At 34.5% G+C, this 23,574-nt stretch overlaps 3 protein-coding genes, 1 long non-coding RNA gene and 1 other non-coding gene across 13 annotated transcripts; 2 read left to right on the forward strand and 3 right to left on the reverse strand.

Annotated features, from left to right (window-relative positions):
• Positions 1-212: 212 nt before the first annotated feature.
• Positions 213-1,055, reverse strand: LOC111903408 (uncharacterized). Its single transcript, XM_023899185.2, has one exon. The coding sequence runs from the start codon at positions 1,053-1,055 to the stop codon at positions 213-215; it is 843 nt and encodes a 280-aa protein (XP_023754953.1).
• Positions 1,056-7,584: 6,529 nt separating this feature from the next.
• Positions 7,585-11,976, forward strand: LOC111903373 (uncharacterized). 2 transcript variants are annotated; one of them, XM_023899148.3, is made up of 12 exons: positions 7,585-7,999; positions 8,746-9,023; positions 9,128-9,325; positions 9,416-9,500; positions 9,615-9,690; positions 9,786-9,941; positions 10,012-10,114; positions 10,258-10,367; positions 10,577-10,666; positions 10,746-10,826; positions 10,900-11,619; positions 11,753-11,976. In XM_023899148.3, the coding sequence occupies exons 2-12, from the start codon at positions 8,771-8,773 to the stop codon at positions 11,843-11,845; spliced, it is 1,965 nt and encodes a 654-aa protein (XP_023754916.1). In that variant the 5' UTR covers positions 7,585-7,999; positions 8,746-8,770; the 3' UTR covers positions 11,846-11,976. The 2 variants fall into 2 exon arrangements, with proteins under 2 accessions (XP_023754916.1, XP_023754917.1); XM_023899149.3 differs by lacking the exons at positions 7,585-7,999; positions 8,746-9,023 and having other exon boundaries at positions 9,186-9,325; positions 9,423-9,500.
• A 366-nt stretch (positions 11,977-12,342) lies between these two features.
• On the reverse strand, positions 12,343-12,423 carry TRNAL-AAG (transfer RNA leucine (anticodon AAG)). Its single transcript has one exon. It is a non-coding gene; the product is annotated as a tRNA-Leu (tRNA).
• A 1,372-nt stretch (positions 12,424-13,795) lies between these two features.
• LOC111903376 (uncharacterized) lies at positions 13,796-19,742 on the reverse strand. 8 transcript variants are annotated; one of them, XR_006185849.2, is made up of 7 exons: positions 19,592-19,742; positions 19,375-19,510; positions 18,679-19,288; positions 18,072-18,225; positions 17,582-17,641; positions 17,101-17,197; positions 13,796-17,022 (listed from the first exon to the last, which is right to left on the reverse strand). It is a non-coding gene; the product is annotated as an uncharacterized LOC111903376 (long non-coding RNA). The 8 variants fall into 8 exon arrangements; XR_006185845.2 differs by having other exon boundaries at positions 18,768-18,807; positions 18,882-19,510; XR_006185847.2 differs by having other exon boundaries at positions 18,679-18,807; positions 18,882-19,510.
• Positions 19,743-20,968: 1,226 nt separating this feature from the next.
• LOC111903409 (uncharacterized) lies at positions 20,969-23,291 on the forward strand. The gene is made up of 7 exons (XM_023899186.1): positions 20,969-20,977; positions 21,141-21,609; positions 21,895-22,069; positions 22,181-22,202; positions 22,284-22,685; positions 22,803-22,943; positions 23,184-23,291. Exons 1-7 carry the CDS (start codon positions 20,969-20,971, stop codon positions 23,289-23,291), a joined length of 1,326 nt encoding a protein of 441 aa, XP_023754954.1.
• The last annotated feature ends 283 nt before the right edge of the window (positions 23,292-23,574 follow it).

The raw sequence follows: 23,574 nt of genomic DNA on the forward strand, positions 1-23,574 counted from the left end.
GTACCTTGAATCCTACTTCTTCTCTCAGCCTCATAACTTCTTGAGTAAATCTTCAAGGGGGATATGGATCCCTGTTCCTTCATGTATGCCTTGTTTACTTGAATTTCCCTTTTTGGCTTCATATTCTTCTTAATCATATTACTCTGGCAATAACACATGTGCATACTTCCTTTTCTCTCGAGGCCTTTTTGAAACTTCATAGTTGAAAGGGATCAAGCTTTTGTCTTTCTTCTTTCCAAGGGAATTATATGGATAGTTGATCCCTTGGTTATACGCAGGGTATTGTCTCTTTCGAACGACCAAGGACATACCATATCCAGGAAATCCATCCCTAGTACCATGCGATAGTCGTCCATCGGAACCACTATAAAGTCGATCGTCCCTTCCCATTCTGCAATCTTCATGGGTATTCCACGAGAAACTCCGAGGATCGGGTTAGATGGAGAGTTGACAACCTTCAATTGATCTAACTCCTTTGTATAATGAATACCCAACTTCCTTGCTTCTTCCTCTGCGATGAAACTATGTGTTGCTCCAGAATCTACTAGTGCCTTAGTGTTCCTTGCATTCACTTTAACTTCGACGAACATGAGACTCCCTCCTTTATTTTCTTCCTTCTTAGAAGATTTTATCTCATCTTTCGATATTGAGTTCAGAAAATGCATTGAGCTTATTTGTGCTTCGTCTTCTTCTTCTTGCAAAACCATCGCATAGAAAATCTTTTTCTTCGGACAGTCTCGGATCAAGTGAGGACCATCACACAAGTAGCACTTGATCTCCTTTCGCTCTTCTCTTCGGTTTCTTCCTTCGATTTCCTTTCCTTTCGTATTTAAAGGGTGGGGTGTGCTTTGTTTTGGTTCCGGTTCCGTCATAGTTTGTTCTCCCCCACTATTCTTCTTAACTGTGCTTTCTTTTCGAAATTCCATTAGATCTTCTGCCACGGCAATAGCTTCATCAATGTCTTTGACATTTCTCCTCTTGAGCTCGTTGTAGGCCCAAGATTGTAGTCCATCCATGAAATAGAAAAGTTTGTCCTTCTCCTGTAGTCCATCCATGAAATAGAAAAATTTAGGGTTTTCCTCAAACAGACCTGACTCGCCGAGTCTCCTTGGCCGACTCGCCGAGTCGGTCACTTACTCCTCGACCCGGATCCCGCTTGGACTCGCTGAGTTCCTCCTTGGACTCGCCGAGTCCCCCCTTCAATTTAGGGTTTTCTTTCCTTTCTTGGCCTTCAAAACTTTGGGTGTTACAAGCATTCATTAGAGTCGGAGGAGACGAGATCAAACCAAGATCCTATGAGGTCACCAAACAACCTTCTGATAGAGAGGGGAGATAGACAATCATCGTATGGTAGCTCAAATGGTTTTTTAGAACCGTCGCCATTTAGGGTTTCAGCCCTCCCGTATCTCTACTTCTCGGACGATGTTGTTGTTCCAGCTATGAAACGAGGATTTGCAAGCTCAAACAAGAAGGATGACTCCGCCCCATTTTCACTTACCTACACACCGACTTCGATCCCTCGTTGCAAACCCTAGAAACTGGAAACTACAGCCTCTCCAATTTGCAACTCGACAAATACGATGTTGAATCTCTGCAAACTGGAGCCTCGTCTTTATAGATCTGCAACCTGTTCTTCACTTTGCTTAAGCCCCTTACGATTTTGGATACTTTCAAGTCTTTCGGTTGTTGGGTTGACCTTGATGAAAGTGGAGGCCGTTTCTGACCTCTAAGTAGCCATTAACCGGTGATTAAAGTGTACCCTATGATGAATCTGATTTCTTGATGAATTTTAGGTTAGAAAGATGAAAGTGTGTGGTCATCAGATTTCATGTGTGTTTGGGTGTTCATCTGATTTCATGTGTGTGCTCATCAGATTTCGCATGTATGTTCAACTGATTTCGTGTGTGTATGTTTTTGTTCATCTGATATAATTTTGTATGTGTATGCGTGTGTTCATCTGATCTGATTGTGTGTGTGTGTTCATCCAATCTGATTTTATGTGTGTATTTATCAAATAGGAGTGAACTCAAGAACAAACCCAAATTTTGTGTATGGTTTTTGTTTTTTGGATGCTTTTTTTGGCAGATATGAAGTGATAGAAAAAGTTTAGGTGGAGATGGAGGTAACAGACGATGGTTGTGGTGACAGACGGTGGTTGAATGGTGGTGGCAGCGGAAGATGTTCTTGAGTATTCTTAAATCTACGAATATGTTCTTGGGTGTTTATCAAACACAGAGAGGGAGAGAGAAAGAGTATTTCCCTTTTTTTTATTCCTATAATAAAAAAAATTGAAAAAGAAAAAAAAATACCAAAGACAAATATGTCTTTATAAAAAAGTTTTGAAAATTTTATAAAAGAAAAAAAAATACCAAAGACAAATATGTTTTTATAAAATTTTTTGAATATTTTTAATCAAAGGCCAACAAAATCAAACTTTTGACTAATGAATCCAAATCTTTTTTGGGTTTTTGACACTGTAGCACATCAATATTTGGTCAATTTGCACATTTAGTCACTTAAGTTTTTTTTGTGCTCAATTGATCCTTAATGTTAGTAACTACCGGCTAATTAAAGGAATGTGAGTAAATACTACCGGTTTAAGGGTCATCGCTGACGTGGATTCGCTTATGTGGACAAGCATTTGACCATGTCATCTGTAACGTGTAAACCTTCCTTAATTGAACCTTATATTGAACCATCGAGGATACATTGTTACCCCAAATTAGGTCAGTGCCTCCCTTCCGATACTCTACACTCAATCGATATAACCAGAACAATGTCTGCCTCTTCCAGTCGATCAATCAAGCTCCTGCATGTCGGAAACGTTCGTGATGATGATCCCTGTCCACCTTGCGATTGTCAAGACGCAATAAGCGTGGAAAGGACTGCCTGGACCGACGATAATGTAGCTCACATGTTTTGGAACTGCAAAAACTCTTTGGTGAGTATTCATTTTGTTTACTAACACCGTATTTGTTATTTTGAGCTGGAGATGTACACATTCTCATTAATTGCAACCCTAACCCTAACTCTGGTTTTCCCTTGTAATCAGGCAGCTGAAGGTCCGAAATGCAAGTTCTTTATGTGGAAAGACAAAGAAATGGAGGAGGGTTACTACAAAGAATAGCTTCGCAAGATGAGGTTTGAGCTGAAAAGGAAATAAGAGTTTAGTGAAGTTTCAAAGGTTCAAAAGAAGTTGGTTAAGCTGCAGCAAGCTATGGAAGCAGATAAGCAAGTGTTTGAGACACAGTTGATGGAGTTGACAAAGCAAAACAGAATGTTGAAGTGTGGGATCTTTGTTATGGTAATTGTAGTCATTGCCATGTGGTTGAAATGGACTTGAATTGTGATCAAATAGGTGTTTATGGTTGATGGTATATAATTCCAACCAGTTTTTTGGAAAGTGTATGGGTGGATGTTAAAAAGTTATTAGCTTTTTTGGGAAGGGTATGGGTGTATGGGTACATGGTCAAGGTTAGATCCTAGTTGTAATGTATAGTCAGGTTTTTGGTTGAATGTTTGTTTGATCAGTGTGTGTGTATGGGATGTTAGATGTAATGGGATGTAGATGTAATGGAATGTAGATGTAATGGGATGGCAGTACATGGGAACAGTTGTAATGACTTTGTGTTGATTCAATGAATGATATGGAATATCCTAGTTAAGATATACCTTGTTGAATTTTATAATATGCATGTGCTCCTTTTATAAATTAAAGTGTGGGTACCACATTGTCGGCCATAAGGAACTCACTTTGTCCATTTAAAAGTGGATTGTCTTTAGAGTTCTGTGCAGGGGTATATATGGAAAAGTAAGGCTAAATGGACCACTGACCACACGTGGTATATAAGGACATAATCAATCATAATTTTAAATTATCTATATATGCAAATATATTCCCTTCCCATGCAGTTTAACCAGACAAGTCCTTGCCATGCATGCAACTTCAAATTAACACAACAAAAAGATCAAAATAACAATCAACTTAAGAACACAAAATGCACATCACATAAACCAACATAGTTTCATACAAATTAGCATAGTTAATAGCAGTTTCATAAAAACAACAATACACCAAAACACATCATTTAACACTACATACCATGTTCATATCACATAAACCAACACTTAAGGTTATTCTAGAGTAACAGGTTGAGCTTCTGAATTCCCAGGTGCATCATTTCCACCAACTTTCTTGCCCAGTTTCAACTTGATAATCCTTTCAAATTTCTTCCTCCTGATTTTCTTCAACAGGGTTGCAAGTGGTGTTTCTCTAGCCTCCTGTTCTTGCACATGAACCTGACTAGGTTCTCCATTAGCTAATGCATCAAACTCCAAAGGAGTGAGTTCCACCTCATCATAGTCTTGTTGCACATGCACCTCATTGACTGCTTCTCCACCATGAGTTACTGCTCCTCCATCATTGACTGCTTCTCCACCATCATTTACTGCTCCTCCATCGTTGACTGCATTAGATTGATTACTTTCATCCTCATTGAGAGCTTCAGCTACACCCTGATTGACCAATATGAAACATTATTAGAAATTTAAAAAGAAATTGTAAAGATTAACCATTTAAATACTTATGTACCTGTTTTGTTTTTCTTTTAACTTTGGTTTTAGGAGGCCTTGTTAAAGTACAAGCTCTTTTGTTGTGTCCTTCAATCTTACAAAGACTACATTTTTGTTTTTTACCAGCCTTGGATACCTTCACCTGCTCCTTACCTTTGTTTTGTGTTTGGGTAGTTGTCTTTGATTTTTTACTTGACTGGTTTGGGGTTTCTGTTGCATCCTTTTTCCTTTTAGTTGCAGGTCTCCCAGGCATAGCTCTACGAACAGGAGGTAAAGGTGGGGTATAATCAGTTGCAGGCCACAAATTACTTCCATTCATAGGTGCTAACCTAAACTTGTAAGCCTTCATATAAGTGATGCTACTAAACATTTTGTCCACATATGAATCTACATCCCTATTCATAAAACTAATAGCTGCAATAGAATGGACACAACCAATTCCATTAAGCTGCCATAGCCTGCATGAGCAAGTTCTTTCTTCAAGATCCACTTCATAAGCATCTGTAGTTCCTCTTACTTCAAACTGATTTAGTCCACTAGGTAAGACTTGGTAATGTCTTAGACCCTTCTTAATGTCATTCACTATTTCTCTAATTGTTGGACATATTTGGTTGCCCCATCCTAGACCCTTGCATTTCTTCTTGAACACCCTCTCCATCATATACATCCTCAACTCCTCTAGCATGGTGATAATTGGTTTCTTCCTAGCATCAACAATCACAACATTAAAACTTTCTGACATTCCATTCTCCACAACATCACAACATCTTCCTGGTTGGAAGTAGGCCCTTGACCATGTTTTGGGGTCTTTGTCCATCAGATACTGATGAGCACTTGAGTCTAGCACTTCAAGCTCTTTCATGGCAATCTTAAAATCTACCTCTGTTGTTGCTTTACATGCCTTCCAGAAAATGCTTTCATATTGAGCACCACTATATTCCTAAGGTTTTGGCTAATATGCTTGGCACACTGCCTATGCTCTACATAAGGAAGGAGTTCTTTCACAGCCTCAATCAAACCCTGTTAACAAATTCTAAATATAGTGAATAAGGATGCAAATAGATAGAAAAATTAATTACAAACAACTAAATTACCTTGTGTTGATCAGATATTACACTGTATCCATGGCCCAAATTAAGTCCTAAGTCATCAATGAGTAAATCCAAAAACCACCTCCAATTTTCCTTATTCTCCACATATACTACTGCCCATGCAATAGGATAAATCCCATTATTTGCATCCCTTCCAACAGCACATAATAACTCCCCTTTACAGTTCCCTTTAAGGAAACAACCATCTAAACCTATTATCTTCCTGCATCCCTCCTTCCACCCCTTCTTCAATGCATCAAAGCAAACATAGAACTTACTAAAGTAGTTCTTCCCATCTGGCATATGATTTACATCAAGCTTCACAGTGCTACCTGGATTTGATCTCCTAATCTCTTCTGCATATGACCATAACTTTGCATAATGTTCAACTAGGGTGCCATCTATTAGTTGGAGTACATATTTCTTAGCTCTCCTGCATTGACCAACACTAACATGAATGCCAAACTTCTGTGACACAGCTGTTCTTAGCTTTCTAACACTCATCTTTTGTCTAAGTAAGAACTCTCTTGTATAATGACTCCTTATCCAAGCATAAGTGACCATGGACCCTAACTTGTAGTTCCTTGCACATTTGTGGACTGGCTTTAAAGACTTAATTTGGAAGCTTGCTTCATCACTCATCCAAGATGCCCACAACCTAAATGAGCACTCACCCTTGCAACACTTAACCAACAATCTTTTCCTATCATTTTTCTCAAAGCAAAGTTGGTACCCATTCGCAACAGCATAGTTGCATAACATCGATTTTAATTGAGATGGATCTTTGAACCTCATACCAAGTATTGGGATCTGCTTTTTCCATGGAACTAACTCATTAAAAATGGAATGTTGTTGAGTTACATTGGCATCCTCTTCATGCCCATCATGATCATTTATGTTGTTATCATTTCCCTTTTCATCTTCGCCACATAATCTATTTAGAAATTCATCACCCTTTGTCCTATTCATAATGACTATGTCCTCATTAAAGTCCACATCCACATCTATTAGGCTATCATTTTCGTCCTCATTCTCACCACCATCAATGCAAGAATCATCTCCATCCTCCTCTTATATTTCAGAACCAAACCAATCTTCTATTCCTTGACCATCATGGTCCACATACATACAAATTTTACCATCTGTCCCATATGCATGAAAAATGAAACCACCATAGTCTTCATCATTAAAGATAGCAATTATCCCAGATATTAAGGGCTTACCTGGTTCACAATAGTATAACTTCTTTATACTTTCTTGCATGAACCGTTCGAGAAATGTGATACATTCACCGTATGTCATTCCAGAAAAATCGTGATCATTGAAAGTGAAATTGATACCATGGTTATATGAGAAAGGATTTCTAAGAAAAACACCTTTGAAGTTCAGCTCCACTATAGGGTAGAGTCCATCAGGGTTTGGCGTCGAGATAGACATTGTGGGTTGGTTGACTGCTCACTGACTTCGATCGGAGAAAACGACTTCGAACCCTAGGTTTAGTGCTTCGTATTCACTGTAAGATGAGACAAAGAAAGAACGAAGGAGGAGTGTTCTAGCTAAATAAATGTGTTTATTTTGACCTCCAAATCCTACATGGATAAAATAAATGAATTATATTATGTAAACTTATTTCACGTAAGCAATATCACCGGTTGTTCCGTTTACCGGGTGCATAAGGGGGTAATTAGCCGGTAGTTACTAACATTAAGGATCAATTGAGCACAAAAAAGACTTAAGTGACTAAATGTGCAAATTGACCAAACATTGATGTGCTACGGTGTTAAAAACCCATCTTTTTTCAACCAAACTTGCCTCCGACATAACATAACCATTGTTGTAATTTTGTCAAAAATTAATAAAAATACTAACATAACCATTGTTGTAATTTTGTCAAAATTTAATAAAAATACAGTTTTATTTTATGAACAAAGTAGAGATAAAAACGTTGAATCTTTTCGTTATTTGCTTCACCCTTCCGCCGCTCGCTGCCACCATCGCCGCTGCCGCCGCCACGACGTCATCGGTTATCAGCTCCGACTATAGAGTACACAAGTTTTCTTCTCTGCCTTGCGTATTCTTTGTGTACAATGCACAACATTCACAAACACAAAACGACGACGCTATACCTTCTAACCCTTTTTTCTTAAACGGTTTTACTCTCTATTTCTGTTTGAATTGAACCGTAAAGGAGTAAAAAAACCCTAGAATTGCTTTTCTCCTTACTTCAGTGCTTCAAGACTTCAAAGCCTCAAGTATTGGTAGAATCTGAGATATAGCTGGGCAATTTACTAATTCCTCCCTAAAACAGTTCGAAACTCCAAATTCCAGACTTACAGGTGAGCTTGTTGTTCTGATTTACCATCGAATTGAGTTTGAGAGCTCAAGTTTATTTTACATTGAGAGTTATCTGCATACTGTAACAGTGCTACTTGTTGTTTGTTCTTATTTTACATTGTTACTGTATCTTAGTGCTAAGATGAACTCAATGAAGTTCCTTTGAGCATCATAATGTACTCAATGAAGTTGCTTGTTACTGTAAATTTGTGTTGTTAACAATGAACTCAGTGCTGTAACCTAGTGCTAAGAATAAACTTGTTTTTCATAATTAGAGAATTGCTAAAATATATAATTACAGAGTATTGGATATTGGATATCATCATCCAATACTTTGTAGTTATGTATTTTAGTCATTCTCTAGTTATGTATTCTTATTTAGTTCACTATTTCTGTAACCATTCTATAATTTTATTTGTTACCTGTTACTTGTTGTTGCATTGACCATATCACCATCCAGTACTCTGTAATCTGTACTTTATCATTTTTAATCTGTTATCTGTTGCTTGTTGCTTCAATTACCATCTCTTTAATCATTCAATCTGTTATCATTTCTATCATTTATGTAATTCTGAAATACATAATTTTGTAATTATGTAGTAACCATTCTGTATTCATTTCTGCCTTTCTGTTAATAATTCTGTCTACATTTTTGTATTTTCAGTTTCAGCCATTCTCTAATTATGTATTAATGTGTTTCTTCCAACAACTATCATGTTTTAACTTATATTTATGTCATCTTTGGTAGAATCTTATGATTCAATCCCGATCTAATGACTCGAGGATTACTCATGCTCCCACATTACAATGCAAAATCACACTTAATTCGAATCGGATTATCATCACCCTCAAAGAATCCTCCTAAATTTCATACCTTTTCTTCCATTTCAAGAAAATCAATCCATGTTCGATTGTTGTGTGGTTGTTCCTCTAATCTCCAAGATGAATCAATTGAACTCTCAAAGTACAAAGAAACTTTCTCAAGGCGTATGGCTATGGCAGGTCTCAAACCCCATCATCATATTGGTTAGTTTCACATACCCAATTACACAATCATATTTGAAATCTTGATTCTTCTTTTCTACTCATTTTTGTTATTATTTTTACAAATTGTTTGTATCTTGTTTCAGCTGTGGGTGTCTCTGGTGGTCCTGACAGCATGGCGTTATGTTTACTAGCTGCTGAATGGAAAACTCATGGACTGAATGCTGCTTTAAGGCAAAACAAAGATGTTATTGATGGATTATTGGCAATAATAGTTGACCATGGATTACGTCCTGAAAGCAAAGAAGAGGCAGAAACAGTTCAACATCGAATCCTAAATATGAGTACAGATTTTGAGTTGTTTTTGCCAGTAAAAAGTAAAAAACTCAAAACTTTTTACAGGACAAAAGATGGTTAATTTTGGATCTTTGTAGGAATCAGATGTGAGATTGCCCATTGCAAATGGACAGATGGTAGGCCAAAACTCAGTCATTTGCAAGAAGCAGCTCGCGATATGAGGTATCAAGAGTTCTATATATATATACATATGTATATATATATATATATATATATATATATATATATATATATATATATATATATCTGTTGATAGTTTTGCTATATTCTTTTCAGATATGAAAAGTTACAGAATATTTGCATTCAACACCAGATAGGGGTGCTACTAACTGCACATCATGCTGATGACCAGGTTTGTGATTATTATAACCATTTTCATTTTTCAATGAGAAAATCATAATGCCAATTTCTATTTCTTGAATTACTAAAAAAATGAATAAAATTCAGGCGGAGTTATTTATTCTTAGGCTATCTCGCAATAGTGGTGTTCTTGGATTAGCTGGCATGGCATTGGCCACTCAGTTATTTGCTACACATGGAATTTCAAATAGCATTCTACTTGTTCGCCCACTTTTGGATTTCTCAAAACAAGATTTGTATAAGGTATGGTATAGTTCTTACATTACTTTGAGATTTTGATATGATTATATAAATATTTATATCTCATTGACAGATATGTGAAGAGGGCAAGCAACAGTGGGTGGAAGATCCCACAAATCAAAATACAATATTTGCACGCAATAGGATCCGAATGTCATTGGGAAACTTATCATCATGTGAGTTTGATAGCTATATTTTTATAATAGTTACTGTTTTAGATGATAAATACTGATTTGGATCCACAAGATTCATTTTGTTATGTGATTACTCCTAAAGGGTATTTTAGACATTTCACAAAATAGTCAAACACCTTCCACAGGTATATTTAAATCAGAGTTGCAAGCAGTTATATCTGCGTGTCGAATGACTCGTGTCTATGTTGACCAAATTTGTTGCAGTTTGGTGAATCAATCCGTGACTGTTATGCCAGTAAGTACCTGTACCTGTTTGTTTCTGCAAAATAATATATTTCTTTATAGTTTTTAATTTCATTGTATCACAATCAAGAAATCAAGAATTATACAATGCATAGATAAATTGAGGAAAAAATGAAAGTACATTGCTAGTTCTTGCATTTTATAAACATCATTTCATTTTTATTCTTAATCAAGCAGCTTTCTTGTTTGTTGGATATGCAGGAAGGATACGCCATTATTGATTTAAGTATTCTAAATCCATCAAAAGTGCTTGATATTTGTCTATCCAAGTTTGTGACACTCCTATTACAGGTCTCAACAATTAAAATTACAAAAACATTTATGTTGAAGATTTTTTAATTTTCCATAATTTGTCATATTCTATTTCTAGTTCATATCACAAAGGCAAAGACCAGTTCGTGGGAGTGCACAAAAGTTACTATTGGATTACATACGTATGTTTCCATGCAAGGTTTGTGTTAATTTTTACCATCTTCAACTCCCATTTTACCTAAATGTAAAATTTACCTTTTTGCCCTTTGCAGTCTTCTTTTACCGCAGCAGGTTGTTACCTATGTCCATCGCCTAGTTCCAAAGGCACCAAGCTTCTTATATGTTGTTCTGTGAATTCCACTTTACCTATGAAGATGATGAAATCATTCTATGCTGCTGCTTCTTTTAATGAGAAACTCAAAGTTTCAAGCGACTTGACTCAGATTATAGAAAATGGAAGATCATATTTAAACAAAATGGTTTTCTTAAATACATCTGATAAAATTCATTTTCTAAACACAAAATCTTCTGAGTCTATTCTATCCGAAGCCAAATGTGTCAAGATTCTTAGCGAGTCAACTCACACAAGCATTTGTTCATTGCAAAAAAACGAACACGAAAAATTCCAATTAAAAACCAAAACTTTACCCGACAACGGATCATGTAAGGTGGTGGAATTGGTTAATAATGTTAAACAACTTCATCAAGGGCAAATTGGTCATTTCATGGATAGGTTCTTGGTTTCATGGGAGTTTGTTTCCGGTGGTTGTTGTGGTTGTGTGTTTGGTCAATATTCGGTCATGGAGGTGCGCCACATGGTTGATGATGATTGGTTATATCTTTCTAAATTAAGTAAGAGTGAGAATTTGTGCTCTGATTTTGTTAAAGTATCTGCACGAGAAGCTCTGAGGGTATTAAAGTCAATTCCTGTTGCTGCAAGAAGAAGCCTTCCGGTTTTAGTTAACCCCAAAGGGCAGATTTTAAGCATTCCAGTAAGCTTAACCCTTTAAATAACTTTATTTATTGACTTTACTTTAATAGTAGTAACTATTTTTTTTTTCTTTTAGAAAACTTCATTGTTTCATATAACCATATAATCTAACAAATTTTGCTATTTGGTTACAGAATATTGGCTTTAGCATTTGCCCATGTTTGAAGGTATCTGCCAAATTTAATCCAAGAGTACCTCTTGGTGGTGGTTACAGTTCGTTTTTATGAGTTTTGGAGCCAAATGTGTTTTTGTAGTTCAGTTTGTAAATCATCATGTTTATCTTTTATAATCTTTTTTTTGGTTAATTAGTTGATTTTTGACAACCAATAGTATTATATAATATTTAGTTTTTTGGCCATTAGACATCGTTACCTATTTTATTGTTCTTGTTTAGTTTCGAATTAGTGATTTTTAAATTTTTTTTTTTGGGAATTCATTCGTTGCCACTATTGCTCCAACCCAATTGTGATTTGATAAGAAGATATAGTACAAGCAAAACGAGTGTTTCTAATTTTCTATTATGAATTAATAGAAAATTTTATTACAAATTTTAGTTTTAATTTGTATTGGACCTAAGAGAATAAGAGATTGTCAATAATGATTTTCCAAAGTTGTAATTAGTTTATGACTATGTTGCAAATGTTTTTAATGCTAAGTAAGAAAACACAGAGTAGAAGATCAAGTTTGAAGAAAAATGGAAGCATAAAGAAAAAATATTTAGGAATGTTGAGAGTGGGATTTGAACCCACGCCCTTTCGGACCAGAACCTTAATCTGGCGCCTTAGACCAACTCGGCCATCTCAACTTTTGTTCGAAGAAAGAGACTTCGAAATAATAATCATAATGTATTATTCTTAAGGAAAAATTGTGCTTGGTTACAGAGTTCGAGATTTCATTTCTTTACGTGTTTGGTTGACAATTTGGATGGAATCCACTTCTGTCGGATTTCTTGAAATTCCATGTTTGATAATCACAACTAGGAACTGGAATTGTGGATGTCCGTGGAATTGGAATTCAAGATTCCAATGTGGTTGAAAATTCGGACGGAATTCAACTTTGTCAAATAAACTCCTTTGAATTTATTATTTGATGGACTTCAACCATTTATAAGGGCAGGTGGAAGTAATGCCAGGCTCATTCTTCCCTTTTTAGTAAATGACCAGAATACCCTTGGTATATATTGAGATAGGTTAAAGAGTTGAGTGTGCATGCCGTTTTGATCACGGTTAAAAATTTGAACCTAATCATTCCATTACACCCCGTCCCGAGTTCAATTTAACCAGAAAAAGAAAAGGAAATGAGTAGAAATGCGAAGAAAATAAAAGAAATTGGTGTTTCCGAGGAGGGAAGTGGAGGGAAATGGGAGGATCATTTTCCCTCCTAACTTTCCTTCCGATTTGGGAGGATTTGGAAAGAAAGAACAAAATGATTCATTTTCATTCCACTTCTCTCCAACTCGGGAACACAAAAGAAAATTTTGTTTTCCTTTCCTTTCTCTTCTTTTCTCTCGTGACTTTATTTTCTTTTCTCTTCTTTTCTTTTACTAAACTCGGGAACAAGACGTTAAAGAAACAAACCACCAGAAAGCTTATGATTCAACTTTTATGATGAAAAACAATCAAATTTAGTTTCGCTGCAAGGTGTCTTTGGCATGGACGGCATTAAAAAAAAGGTTTTTAAATAAAATGATCAATTAGTTTGAAGTAAAATGACTTTTTAGCCCTTATCTTCATCTTCTCGATCTCCTTCATCTTAAATCATAAAAACCAAACCGATTTCAATAAACACCCAAAAACTAAAACAAAATCAAGATCCAAAAAATAAAAATAAAACTTCTAACCTAATAATTTTTTTAGTTGGCTGTTCATGTTTTTTTTTTTGTTTACTTTTAGTTTAATTAATGGGTTTTGGTTTGATTAGAGTTTAAGATGAAAATTTGAGGAATTTTAGGTTTACAGGAGGAGAAAAAAACAGGGACATAATAGTCATTTCACTTGGGACTTCATGGACATTTTGCAGGACAAATCTTGCAACAAAACTGTACTTTTGGTACATAACAACATACTTATTCTTTTACCCATATTTTCATTTCCCTTGTAATATGGGCGGCAACGTACTTTATTTGTTACAATATTGGCATATTGCTATTTATTGGTAAAGGAATTGCAAGTACGATATAAAAGAAATGTAAGTATCTTGATATTATGGCTTTCCCCACACCAATAACAATTTATCAAACTGCCAAAAAAATATGAAAAATAATAAGTTTGTCGTGATAGTGTGTAAAAATTATATGAGAGCAAAGCCTAATTATTTTTGGTAGCCATTTGGAGAGGCTGGTGATCATTGGAAGCCCAATTATGTCTCCTTTCATTTTGACTTTGGCTTTGACTTTGAAAATGACCCAAAACAAGGTTGTCACTTGTAAGGTTGTTTCCCAGTAAAAACAATAACTTCTAAATGTGGAAATGAAGAGATGAATTTTTTTGAGGTTTTATTTAATTTGCTTGAACATAGAAATGAAAAAGAAGAAGAAGAAGACGGGGGCAAAACTGGTCATATACAAATATTTAACATCTGTGTTGTTAAAGTTGTTATGCTCCTTAAACGTAAGCCAAATAATTTTTTAAGAGAAGTGGTGAATTTTGTTGAGGGTAAAATATGATCCTTCAACATGGAAATGGAAGAGATGAAAATGACATTGGCAAAATGGTCCTTTTCATAAATTTAGAATATAGGCTGTTTGAAGTCGAGACCTAGAGAGCAAACACATTATCACACCAAGAAATAAGTACCATATTTTAGTTTTGCTCCTTCAATGTAGTATATGATAATTGTTTATAAGGAAAGAGAGAATTTTGTTGAAATTTCATCCTGCTCCTTTAAAATGGAAATAAAAGAGATGATGATGAAAGGGACAAAATGGTCATTTTTCATAAATTTAACATCTAGGTGACAACCCTAGTACCAAAAGCGTTATGAAACCTTGAAATAAGGACCAAAATTGCAAAAAAAGACTCCCTTTTGGACCTAAATCACCAACCTGACAATAAGAACATGCTGTTGAACTGATGATCAAGAAACGGACTACTATCTGTTAGTACTTATAATCTCCATTTTTGTATCCATATTCCATAAATTTCAGTGAGTAAAAAGAACAGCATGCAAATTTTAACAACTACATATGTACATAGGGGGAAGGGTGGTTTCAGGGAACCTCCAATAAGAGCAAGAGAAAGACCACTGATATAGACAAGAAAGCATCACTTAATTATGAATTTGACATTAAGAACTTTTTAATTAAGTGAACTTTTTAACATATAAAATAGATTGAATTCTTTGCTAAAAGAAAGCAATTTTTATCAAGTCAATCATAGATATAGACACAAATCCAGAAAATATAAGACGTCATTATCCAGGTAGCACTTTATCAGTGAAGCACTTAATAAAAAAGAAAAAAGAAAAAAAAAAAAGCCTATTCGCCTTATATCAGGAACAATACACAATCTGATATGATATAAGCTTTTTTCCAAAATCAGTTGGATATGCTAAATATCAAACCCATCAGATGTAATATATCAGGGAAAATTAAAACCCAAAATTTACAAAACATGGAGAAACGTAACGGTAATGTGTATACAGCTTCTAAAAGAGCATGCCAGTAGGAATGTCAAAAAGTCCCGTGGGACCCTGTTCCCGTGGGGGCCTCGTCCCGTTTGGGGGAATTTTTTAAAAAAAATCAGAGGCGGGGACGGGAGCGGGGGCAAGGTTAACCCCCGTTTTAATTTCGGGGGCGGGGGCAGGGGTAGGCAATCCCGTCCCGAAACCTCCATGGGGACCCCGTTAATAAATTAAACATATATTTACATATATTAATTATGTAAACATAATAAACAATAACATGATTTTGATCTTCCAAAATTCATCAAAAAATATGTTTTTTAAGTTGTTAGTATAATGTTTTTAAGATGCCATAACTTTTTTTATTTTTAACGTGTAAGATTCGGCTATAAATAATTATTTGTTACCTAAAAAATAGCTTCTTTTACCCTAGATAACAACTTTTTTTAGCAAAAAAAAAGGCAGCTCAAAATCAATTGGGGGCGGGGATAATAAAGAGGATTCGGGGGCAGGGCGGGGCGGGGGTAGGAAGGTTGAACATTTCGGGGGTGGGGGCGGGGACGAGGGAACCAGGAAATTTCGGGGGCGGGGGCGGGGAATGCACTCCCCGTCCCGTTTGCCCCCGTTGACATCCCTACATGCCAGGCATCCCCAAATACAAATCCATTTCACTGCTTAACTAGGTAAATCTTTTTAGAGTAAAATGTCCTAATAAGCAAAAAAAAAAATGAAAGTTTGATGCTATAAATAAATGGGTAGAAAGCAGTAATCACCCAGCACCCTTATTTGAGATTCAATGCAATAGCCACACACCTAATTATGAAAATACAATGTAAAGTTTTGTCCCCATTAAGTCTAAAACAAACAACAATTTTGTCAAAATGTGATTAAGTACAATAAAATCCAACTAAGCCACCATAATTAGGGATGAGCATATGGACCGGGGAACCGGTCGGAACCGGTACCGAAACCGGAACCGGCACCGGAACCGGAACCCGATGGAACCCGTTGGGCCGGGACCGGGACGTTATTTTTGTGGATTTTTGGAGCCGGGAACCGTTAGGAACCGGTAGAACCGGCAAAAACCGGAACCATATGATGCTATTTTTCGTGGACCGGTTCCAACATTTGAAGACACGACAAGAACCGGTAGGAACCGGGAACCGGTAGAACCGCCGGGCCAGTACGGTTCTTGATTTTGGCCGAAGCCGGTTCTCGGTTCCGGTCCGGTTCGGTCCTTTTGCTCATCCCTAACCATAATATCATCTGGTTGGATCTTTCATATGTGTGCCAAAGTAAGATAAGATATATATAACACTATAATAAATATGGGCATTATTAAAAAGAAAATTTAAAGTGTAATGCTACAGCTAACCAATATAAAACATGTTTATATTTTCAATAAACAATGTCTTAATAGGAAAAAAAAAAAGTACGTAGAAGAAAATATCTTACTATGTTATAGTTGTCTAGATTTCCAAAGTACATTTTCTATGCTGGAAATAAAAAGTACAATGTCTAATAATATTAGATTTTCAAAGTAAAAAGTCTTAATAAGAAAAAGTTCAAAGGTAAAACTTTTGGAAAGTTCGCTGTCTCAATAAGCAAAAGAAATACAAAATACAATATGGAAATTGTTACTGTATTAGACATTTTGCATGTATATTAATATTAAGTAATCATCAAAGTACAGTTTGGTTTCTTACCTGCTATTGGTTTTTGATAGTCATGTACTCTGATGTTTTAACATATTGTTGAATCTTATGAATAAGAATGCATAAACCTGGTATTACATTTGCATGTCATTAACAGATCTAGTTAAAATTAGCCAAAAGGGTAAATTTCACCAAAATATAAAAACCTCTTTTTGCAAGTGTGTCCACTCCCCTATAGAATATTCTCTGTTTTAAAGCATCTGGATCCATGACTCAGCCTTGATAATCCAAAAAGCTTGACCACTGTATAACATTATTTATTTTATTTTTCTATTAATTTTATTTATGAGCATACAAAAGGGCAACTTGCTTGGAAAAGCAACATACTTTACACTTTTTTCCAATATAGGCAATGTTCATTAGTTTTTACACATAGCAACATACTTTACACTTCAAAAAGTATTCTTTTTTTTAGAGAATCTTTTTAGGGATTAGGGTATACTTATGCTCCTTAAACGTATGACAGATAATTTTTTACGACAGGTGTGATTTTGTTGAGGGTATATTATGACAAAAACAAGTATATCTTACTACTATAATACAGAATCTAATGAAACATACATTACAAAAAACTAAAATACTACTTTAGAGGAATAGGACATTTCCATAAATAGTGAAGAGCCTTACTTGATCAACTTCAAATCTCTCTGTGGCATATTGAGTTGAATGAATTGTCACATTATCCTTCTTGATGAGCCATAAAACATATCAATAATAGGTAGACGTAGAACATACAGATACAAGATATGTGCTTCTATATAAATTCAATGTAAAGCAACATGAAATGATGACTAAGTGATAAATTACTATCTGTTAGTACTTATAATCTCCATTTTTATTTCAATAAATTTAATCAACATTCATAAAATCTTAATGGGAAAGAAATTTGAATTACATTGTCCTAATAGAAAATTGTTACTAATAGTAAAACAAAATTATCTATTAAAGTATTAAGATATCCATACTTTCTCGTTCAGATCACCAGAAAGAAAGAAAGAAAGGAATGAAATCCATACTTTATTAACATAATTCATTTGGCTAAAAAGTATAAATTGAATTTTTATAACAAAATTCTCATATATAATATTTTTGTTCACAAACAAGAATTGCATATTACCTCATCAGATATAAGAAAGTAAACACAAGCATCCTCTTTATATTGACCACTTGATTTTAACATTTCAACCCACCAAAGACCACACCTTGTGACATTTCCTTCCCTAATGTCCCAATTTGCTAAATAAAATGCCCATATATAATCCCATCATTTCCTGAAAGCACAAGTTTTAGAAACAGAGGGGTAGAATTACAGTAATAAGAACAAAAAATGAAAAAGTACAATGCTATAATTGGGTAGAATTTTCAAAGTACAATGTCTTCATAAGAAAAAGTTGAAAGTCCATTATTGTAATAGAAGAGATGAAACTAAGATGCTAAAAAGGACAAATAAATGAAAGTAAGTTGTTACTTACTGCATTTATCCCTAAAAAAATAATCTACACTGCAATAACCAGACACCTAACTGAGCATCAATAAGCCTTACTGGCAAAAAGATTAAAAACTCAAATAAATAAAGTCATGTTATTGGAGATAGATGTTTATGTTTATGTGTGTTATTATATGATAACAAGACAAAGTTAGCGAAAAGTTCAGCAAAGTCAAACACATTACATTGTGATTGAACAAACAAAAAGATTTGAAGTTATTTTTGAAAATGACACAACCTTTAACCCAGTCAATATGAGTTGTTGAAGGTTCTAGCATCAAACAATCTTATCAGTGCAATTGATAAGAAAATGATTATCCATCATACCAGTATCAGAAGAACGAATCTCTGACAAAAAGCTCACCAACTACCTAAATGTCAAAGTGATTAGCAACTGATCACAACTTAAACCATTTAAAAATATCAACTCGAGGAACTTACAATATGTAATTTAAATGAGCCAAAAAGCCTGCACATGCATTCATTATAATCAAATCCAGGTTATTTAAATGAGCAACAATGCACTTGAAAAACTTTACATGTAACTAACAGGATGATCAAAGGATTCATGGTGTCTGAAAAGGATACACATCTACTCAGTAGATGTACAAGTTTGTTATTGAAAATTTGGAACTATGTTAGTACTGTAGTACAAAATCAAGTTGAGAAGCTGCAAGGGCAAATGAATAAATAAATAATTTTAAAATGATAAAAGTTGAACTCTCAGAACTATGTGCAACTTTCACTCGGTATAATTAAGTAAAATCATGTCATTAATTTACCTTTGTTATAGTTCAAGTAGATCCTTGGGTATAGTGTTTGATCCTTTTAGTGACGATGACGCAATTCTTAGAAAGAAAAAAAAAACAGAAATCGTTGTTGAAAAGATACACGCTACCTAGAAATTAGAGGAGAAAAATATGCACTCCTTTACTTGATCGATGATGACTGTGAACTGACATTGGAACCAGACGTTATACTACAACCTCAAAGCATAAAGGTACAACCCAATATCCCGATGAACCCAGTGATGAAGGGAGGGCTGAAGAACCTAGGCCTAATTGAAAATACTTAACAAAAGCAACAACGAAATCAATAATACGCAATAACAAAAGAAATAATACACATAAATAAAAAATCAAGAACGTTACCTAAGAGATGAAGAGGGGAACGCAGATGATTGTTGAACGCCGGAGAATGAAAGAAAGAGGAAACAATGGTATCGATAGAAGAAAAAGAGAGGAAAGGTGGTGCCTCAAAAATAAAACCCTCTACTGCTTCTTCTTGAAAGGTGTTTAGAGAGCAGCGGGAAGAATGAAGAAGGTTATATAAAGCGTAAATACACCGACCCAACCCTTTTGACTTCTCACTTCCAATCAACGGTTATTTTTTTAATCCCTTTCCAAAATTAACACCTTCCTTCCTAAATTACGATATTAAGACATTTTCACTTTTCTTACACATAGCCCCTAACTTTTGACTTTTACCTTTTTATCACAGGTTTTTATCTTTTAAATTGAAACTGATCCTTACTAGTACATACTTGTTTTTTTTACAACTTTCTTTTTATATATTTTTTAAAACATCGCTTTTTTTTATAAAATTAACTTCTAATAAAATTCTTTTATACAAAATCATTTATAAAATTAGTTTCATAGAAATATTTTATTAATTCGTTTTCTATATTTTACAAAAATTATTTCTTTTACATCTTTTTTTTATCAAATCATTTTTACAAAATTAGTATTCTTTAGAGAATTATTTTTTATAAAGATTTTTATCTTCGTTATGCATTTTAAGATTTTCTTATATTTAAAAATTATGTTTTTGTTAGAATTCATTTCCTATTTTTTTACATAATTTTCATGCATCTATAGTTGTAAAAGTATGTAATAGTTTGTTTGTTTTTTTCTTACATATTTGTTTTCTTTTAAATCAAAAGTGTACCTTAAGGAGTGCACTTTTATGTACAACTAAATATAATCCTATCGTAAATTACGGTATGCTTATTGTTGTAAGTCTCAAATCTGTTTGCGTATCAATCATATACGTTTGATGGTGCGGAATCCAGCGGCGGAAGCAAGTAGTTGGCAGGGGTAGCACGTGCTACCCCTCAATTCCTCCATAGAAATACTAATTTATATATATATATATATATATATATATATATATATATATATATATATATATATATATATATATATATATATATATATACAATTACAAGTGAATTACGATGTTACATTTTGAACCAAACTCAAACATTATATTGTATTTAAAATAGAAGTCAGTTAGCCCATTGTGAATGATTTAGCCCAATAGGCAATAGCCCATTAAATTAATGTAAAAATATATGTGTTTTTATTTTGTTTACACATCAATTACGGTAGGAGTAAGAGGGAAAAAAGAAATTGATATTTTTTTAGGTTCATATCATTACTACAATGCTACCTGTCGTTGCTGCTTCACCAGAAAATCTCTTGTAATCTGGCTTATTCACTATTTTGCTATTGGCTCACTTACGCAATATGAAACAAGTAATATTTAATTTTCCAACCTTTAATGTTTTTTGATTTAATGTTTAATGATTTAGTTTAATTTATTTGTTCAAATTGAAAACCTAATTAGCTAACTATGTGTTCACTTGTATTATGTTTAAATCTTCAATTGTGAATTTTATATCTTTAATTGTATTTGTAGGGTTTAATTGGAAATTTTTTTAAAAGGATATTGGATGTTGGTAGTAGTGATGAAAGTGGTGGAGGAAAAAGACCTCATCCCCAACCACAACCACAACCACAATTACATCATATTCCACCTAGTTTTGATATTAATAATATTCCTTCAGATCTGACGGATAGACCAAGAATTACATCATATCATCCAAATCAAAGAGATGAAATAAGGAGAGCATATTGGATTAAAGGACCTTCTCAACCAAAAGTCCATGATTTTCCATCAATAAAGATTGGTGGTAAGAACAGACGTTTTGTAAAGGAATGGTTTGATGAATTTAATTGGTTAGAGTATAGCATAAAAGAGAACAAAGCTTATTGTTTATGTTGTTGTTTGTTTGGAGACATTGTGGGGCAACAAGGGGGCAGGGATGTATTTGTGACAGGAGGCTTTGACACTTGGAGTAAAAAGAAATCATTGAAAGATCATGAGGGTAAAGTTGACAGTCATCACAACAAAGCAAAACAAAAATGTGAAAAATCTACTAAAGAAAAATCAATCTATCCATGAAGCTTTTCATAGGCAAATTGAAGTTGAAGCGAATAACTATCAAATTCGATTACGTGCTACAATTAATACTTGTAGATTTTTATTGAAGAATGCGTTACCATTTCGTGGTCATGACGAGTCGAATGAATCAATTTCTAAAGGCCTTTTCATTGAAGAATTATCATTCCTGTTCGGGACCATAATGAAAGCATTGATAATGTTATTTTAGAAAATGCTCCAAAAAATGAAAAGTTGACGTCTCCAAAGATTCAAAAAGAGATTGTTCAATGCTTTTCAAAAAAGATAATAAAGTCCATCTGTGAAGAAATTGGTAATGATGTGTTTACCATATTAGCAGACGAGTCTAGTGATGTATCCAAAAAGGAACAAATGGCTATGGTTTTGTGATATGTTAATAGCCTTGAATTAATGAAAGAAAGATTTGTTGGAATTGTTCACGTGAAGTATACAACTTCTTTAACTTTAAAATAAGCCATTGATTCGGTATTTACCAGCAATAACTTGAGTATATCTCAGGTAAGAAATTATGAATTTTTTTTATGTATTAGAATCTTTATCTATTTTATTTCTTATATATACAATTTATTTTTGAAATAGGTAAGAGGGCAAGGATATGATGGAGCAAGTAATACGTGGGATGCATTTAATGGTTTGAAAGCATTGATATTGAAAGATAATCATTTGGCATATTATATACATTGTTTTGCACACCAGCTTCAATTAGTGGTTGTGACTGTAGCAAAAAACCATGATGGTGATGATGATTTCTTTGAGCAATTAGCTTTGGTGGTTAATGTGGTGTGTGCTTCTTGTAAAAGAAAATATATCATACGAGATAGCTACAAGGAAAGGGTTCAAAAAGAAATTGGTAATGGTGAAATTGAGACCGGCAGAGGGTTAAATCAGGAGACCTCTCTTGTTCAAGCCAGGGATACAAAATGGGGCTCACATTATAAAACAATAATAAGTTTGAAGAATTTGTTTCCGGAGGTTATCAAGGTTCTTACATATGTTTAAGAGGAGGGATCTAGTTTAAATAACCGAAATCAAGCGTACGGTATTTTGTCGTATTTCAAGACTCTTGATTTTGTTTTTTATTTACACTTGATGTTGGAGATTTTTGGTCTCACGAATACCTTGTCAAAACATCTTCAAAGAAATGATCAAAATATTTTGGAAGCGGCTTCTTTGGTAAAAGTGACGATGAAAACGTTCAAAGCTTTTAGAAATAATGGGTTTCCTTCAATGTTGGAGAAGGTATTTTCTATTTGTCATAAACATAAAATTAAAATTGTGGAAATGTCCAAACTTTATTTTACTCCAAGAAACCGTAGAATCAACGTTACTAATCAAAATCACTTTGAAGTTGATATGTAACACCCTGTTCTAAAATATTCGTTTATGGAATTTCAGAGGCCAAGGCCAGGGGCGTTTTAGTCCTTTATTAAATTTGGAGTTATTATTCGAGAAGTTTTTCGGGCTGGGTTGTGTTGTTAGAAACGTAGGGTTTCTCATCACCTTTCCGTGGACATAAAGTTCGTCGGAAACGGATCAAGAATAAAGAAGTTACAATACTTTGAAGATATTGACAATAATGGCCCTTAATGGAAAAATTGGCAAGGCAGCCCCTTTTTCACGCATGTAGTGCATGCGTGTTTAGCTGGGTACGCCCAACGTAAGGCTGGCGTACGCCCAGCGTAGAAGAGCAAGTGGTCGCAGGTGTTCAAGGCGTACGCCCAACGTATGCTCAAAGTCTCAAAAACCTAATTTTTGGGTTAAGCACTATATAAAGGACATTATGGTTCCAACCCTAGCCCCCATATCAGCCTCCCCAACCTCAGAAGAAACCCTAAAACGTCCCTACCTTCATTTTATGAGACCTTGACCT

The sequence above is a fragment of the Lactuca sativa genome, chromosome 8 (assembly GCF_002870075.4).
Source record: "Lactuca sativa cultivar Salinas chromosome 8, Lsat_Salinas_v11, whole genome shotgun sequence".
NCBI lineage: Eukaryota > Viridiplantae > Streptophyta > Magnoliopsida > Asterales > Asteraceae > Lactuca > Lactuca sativa.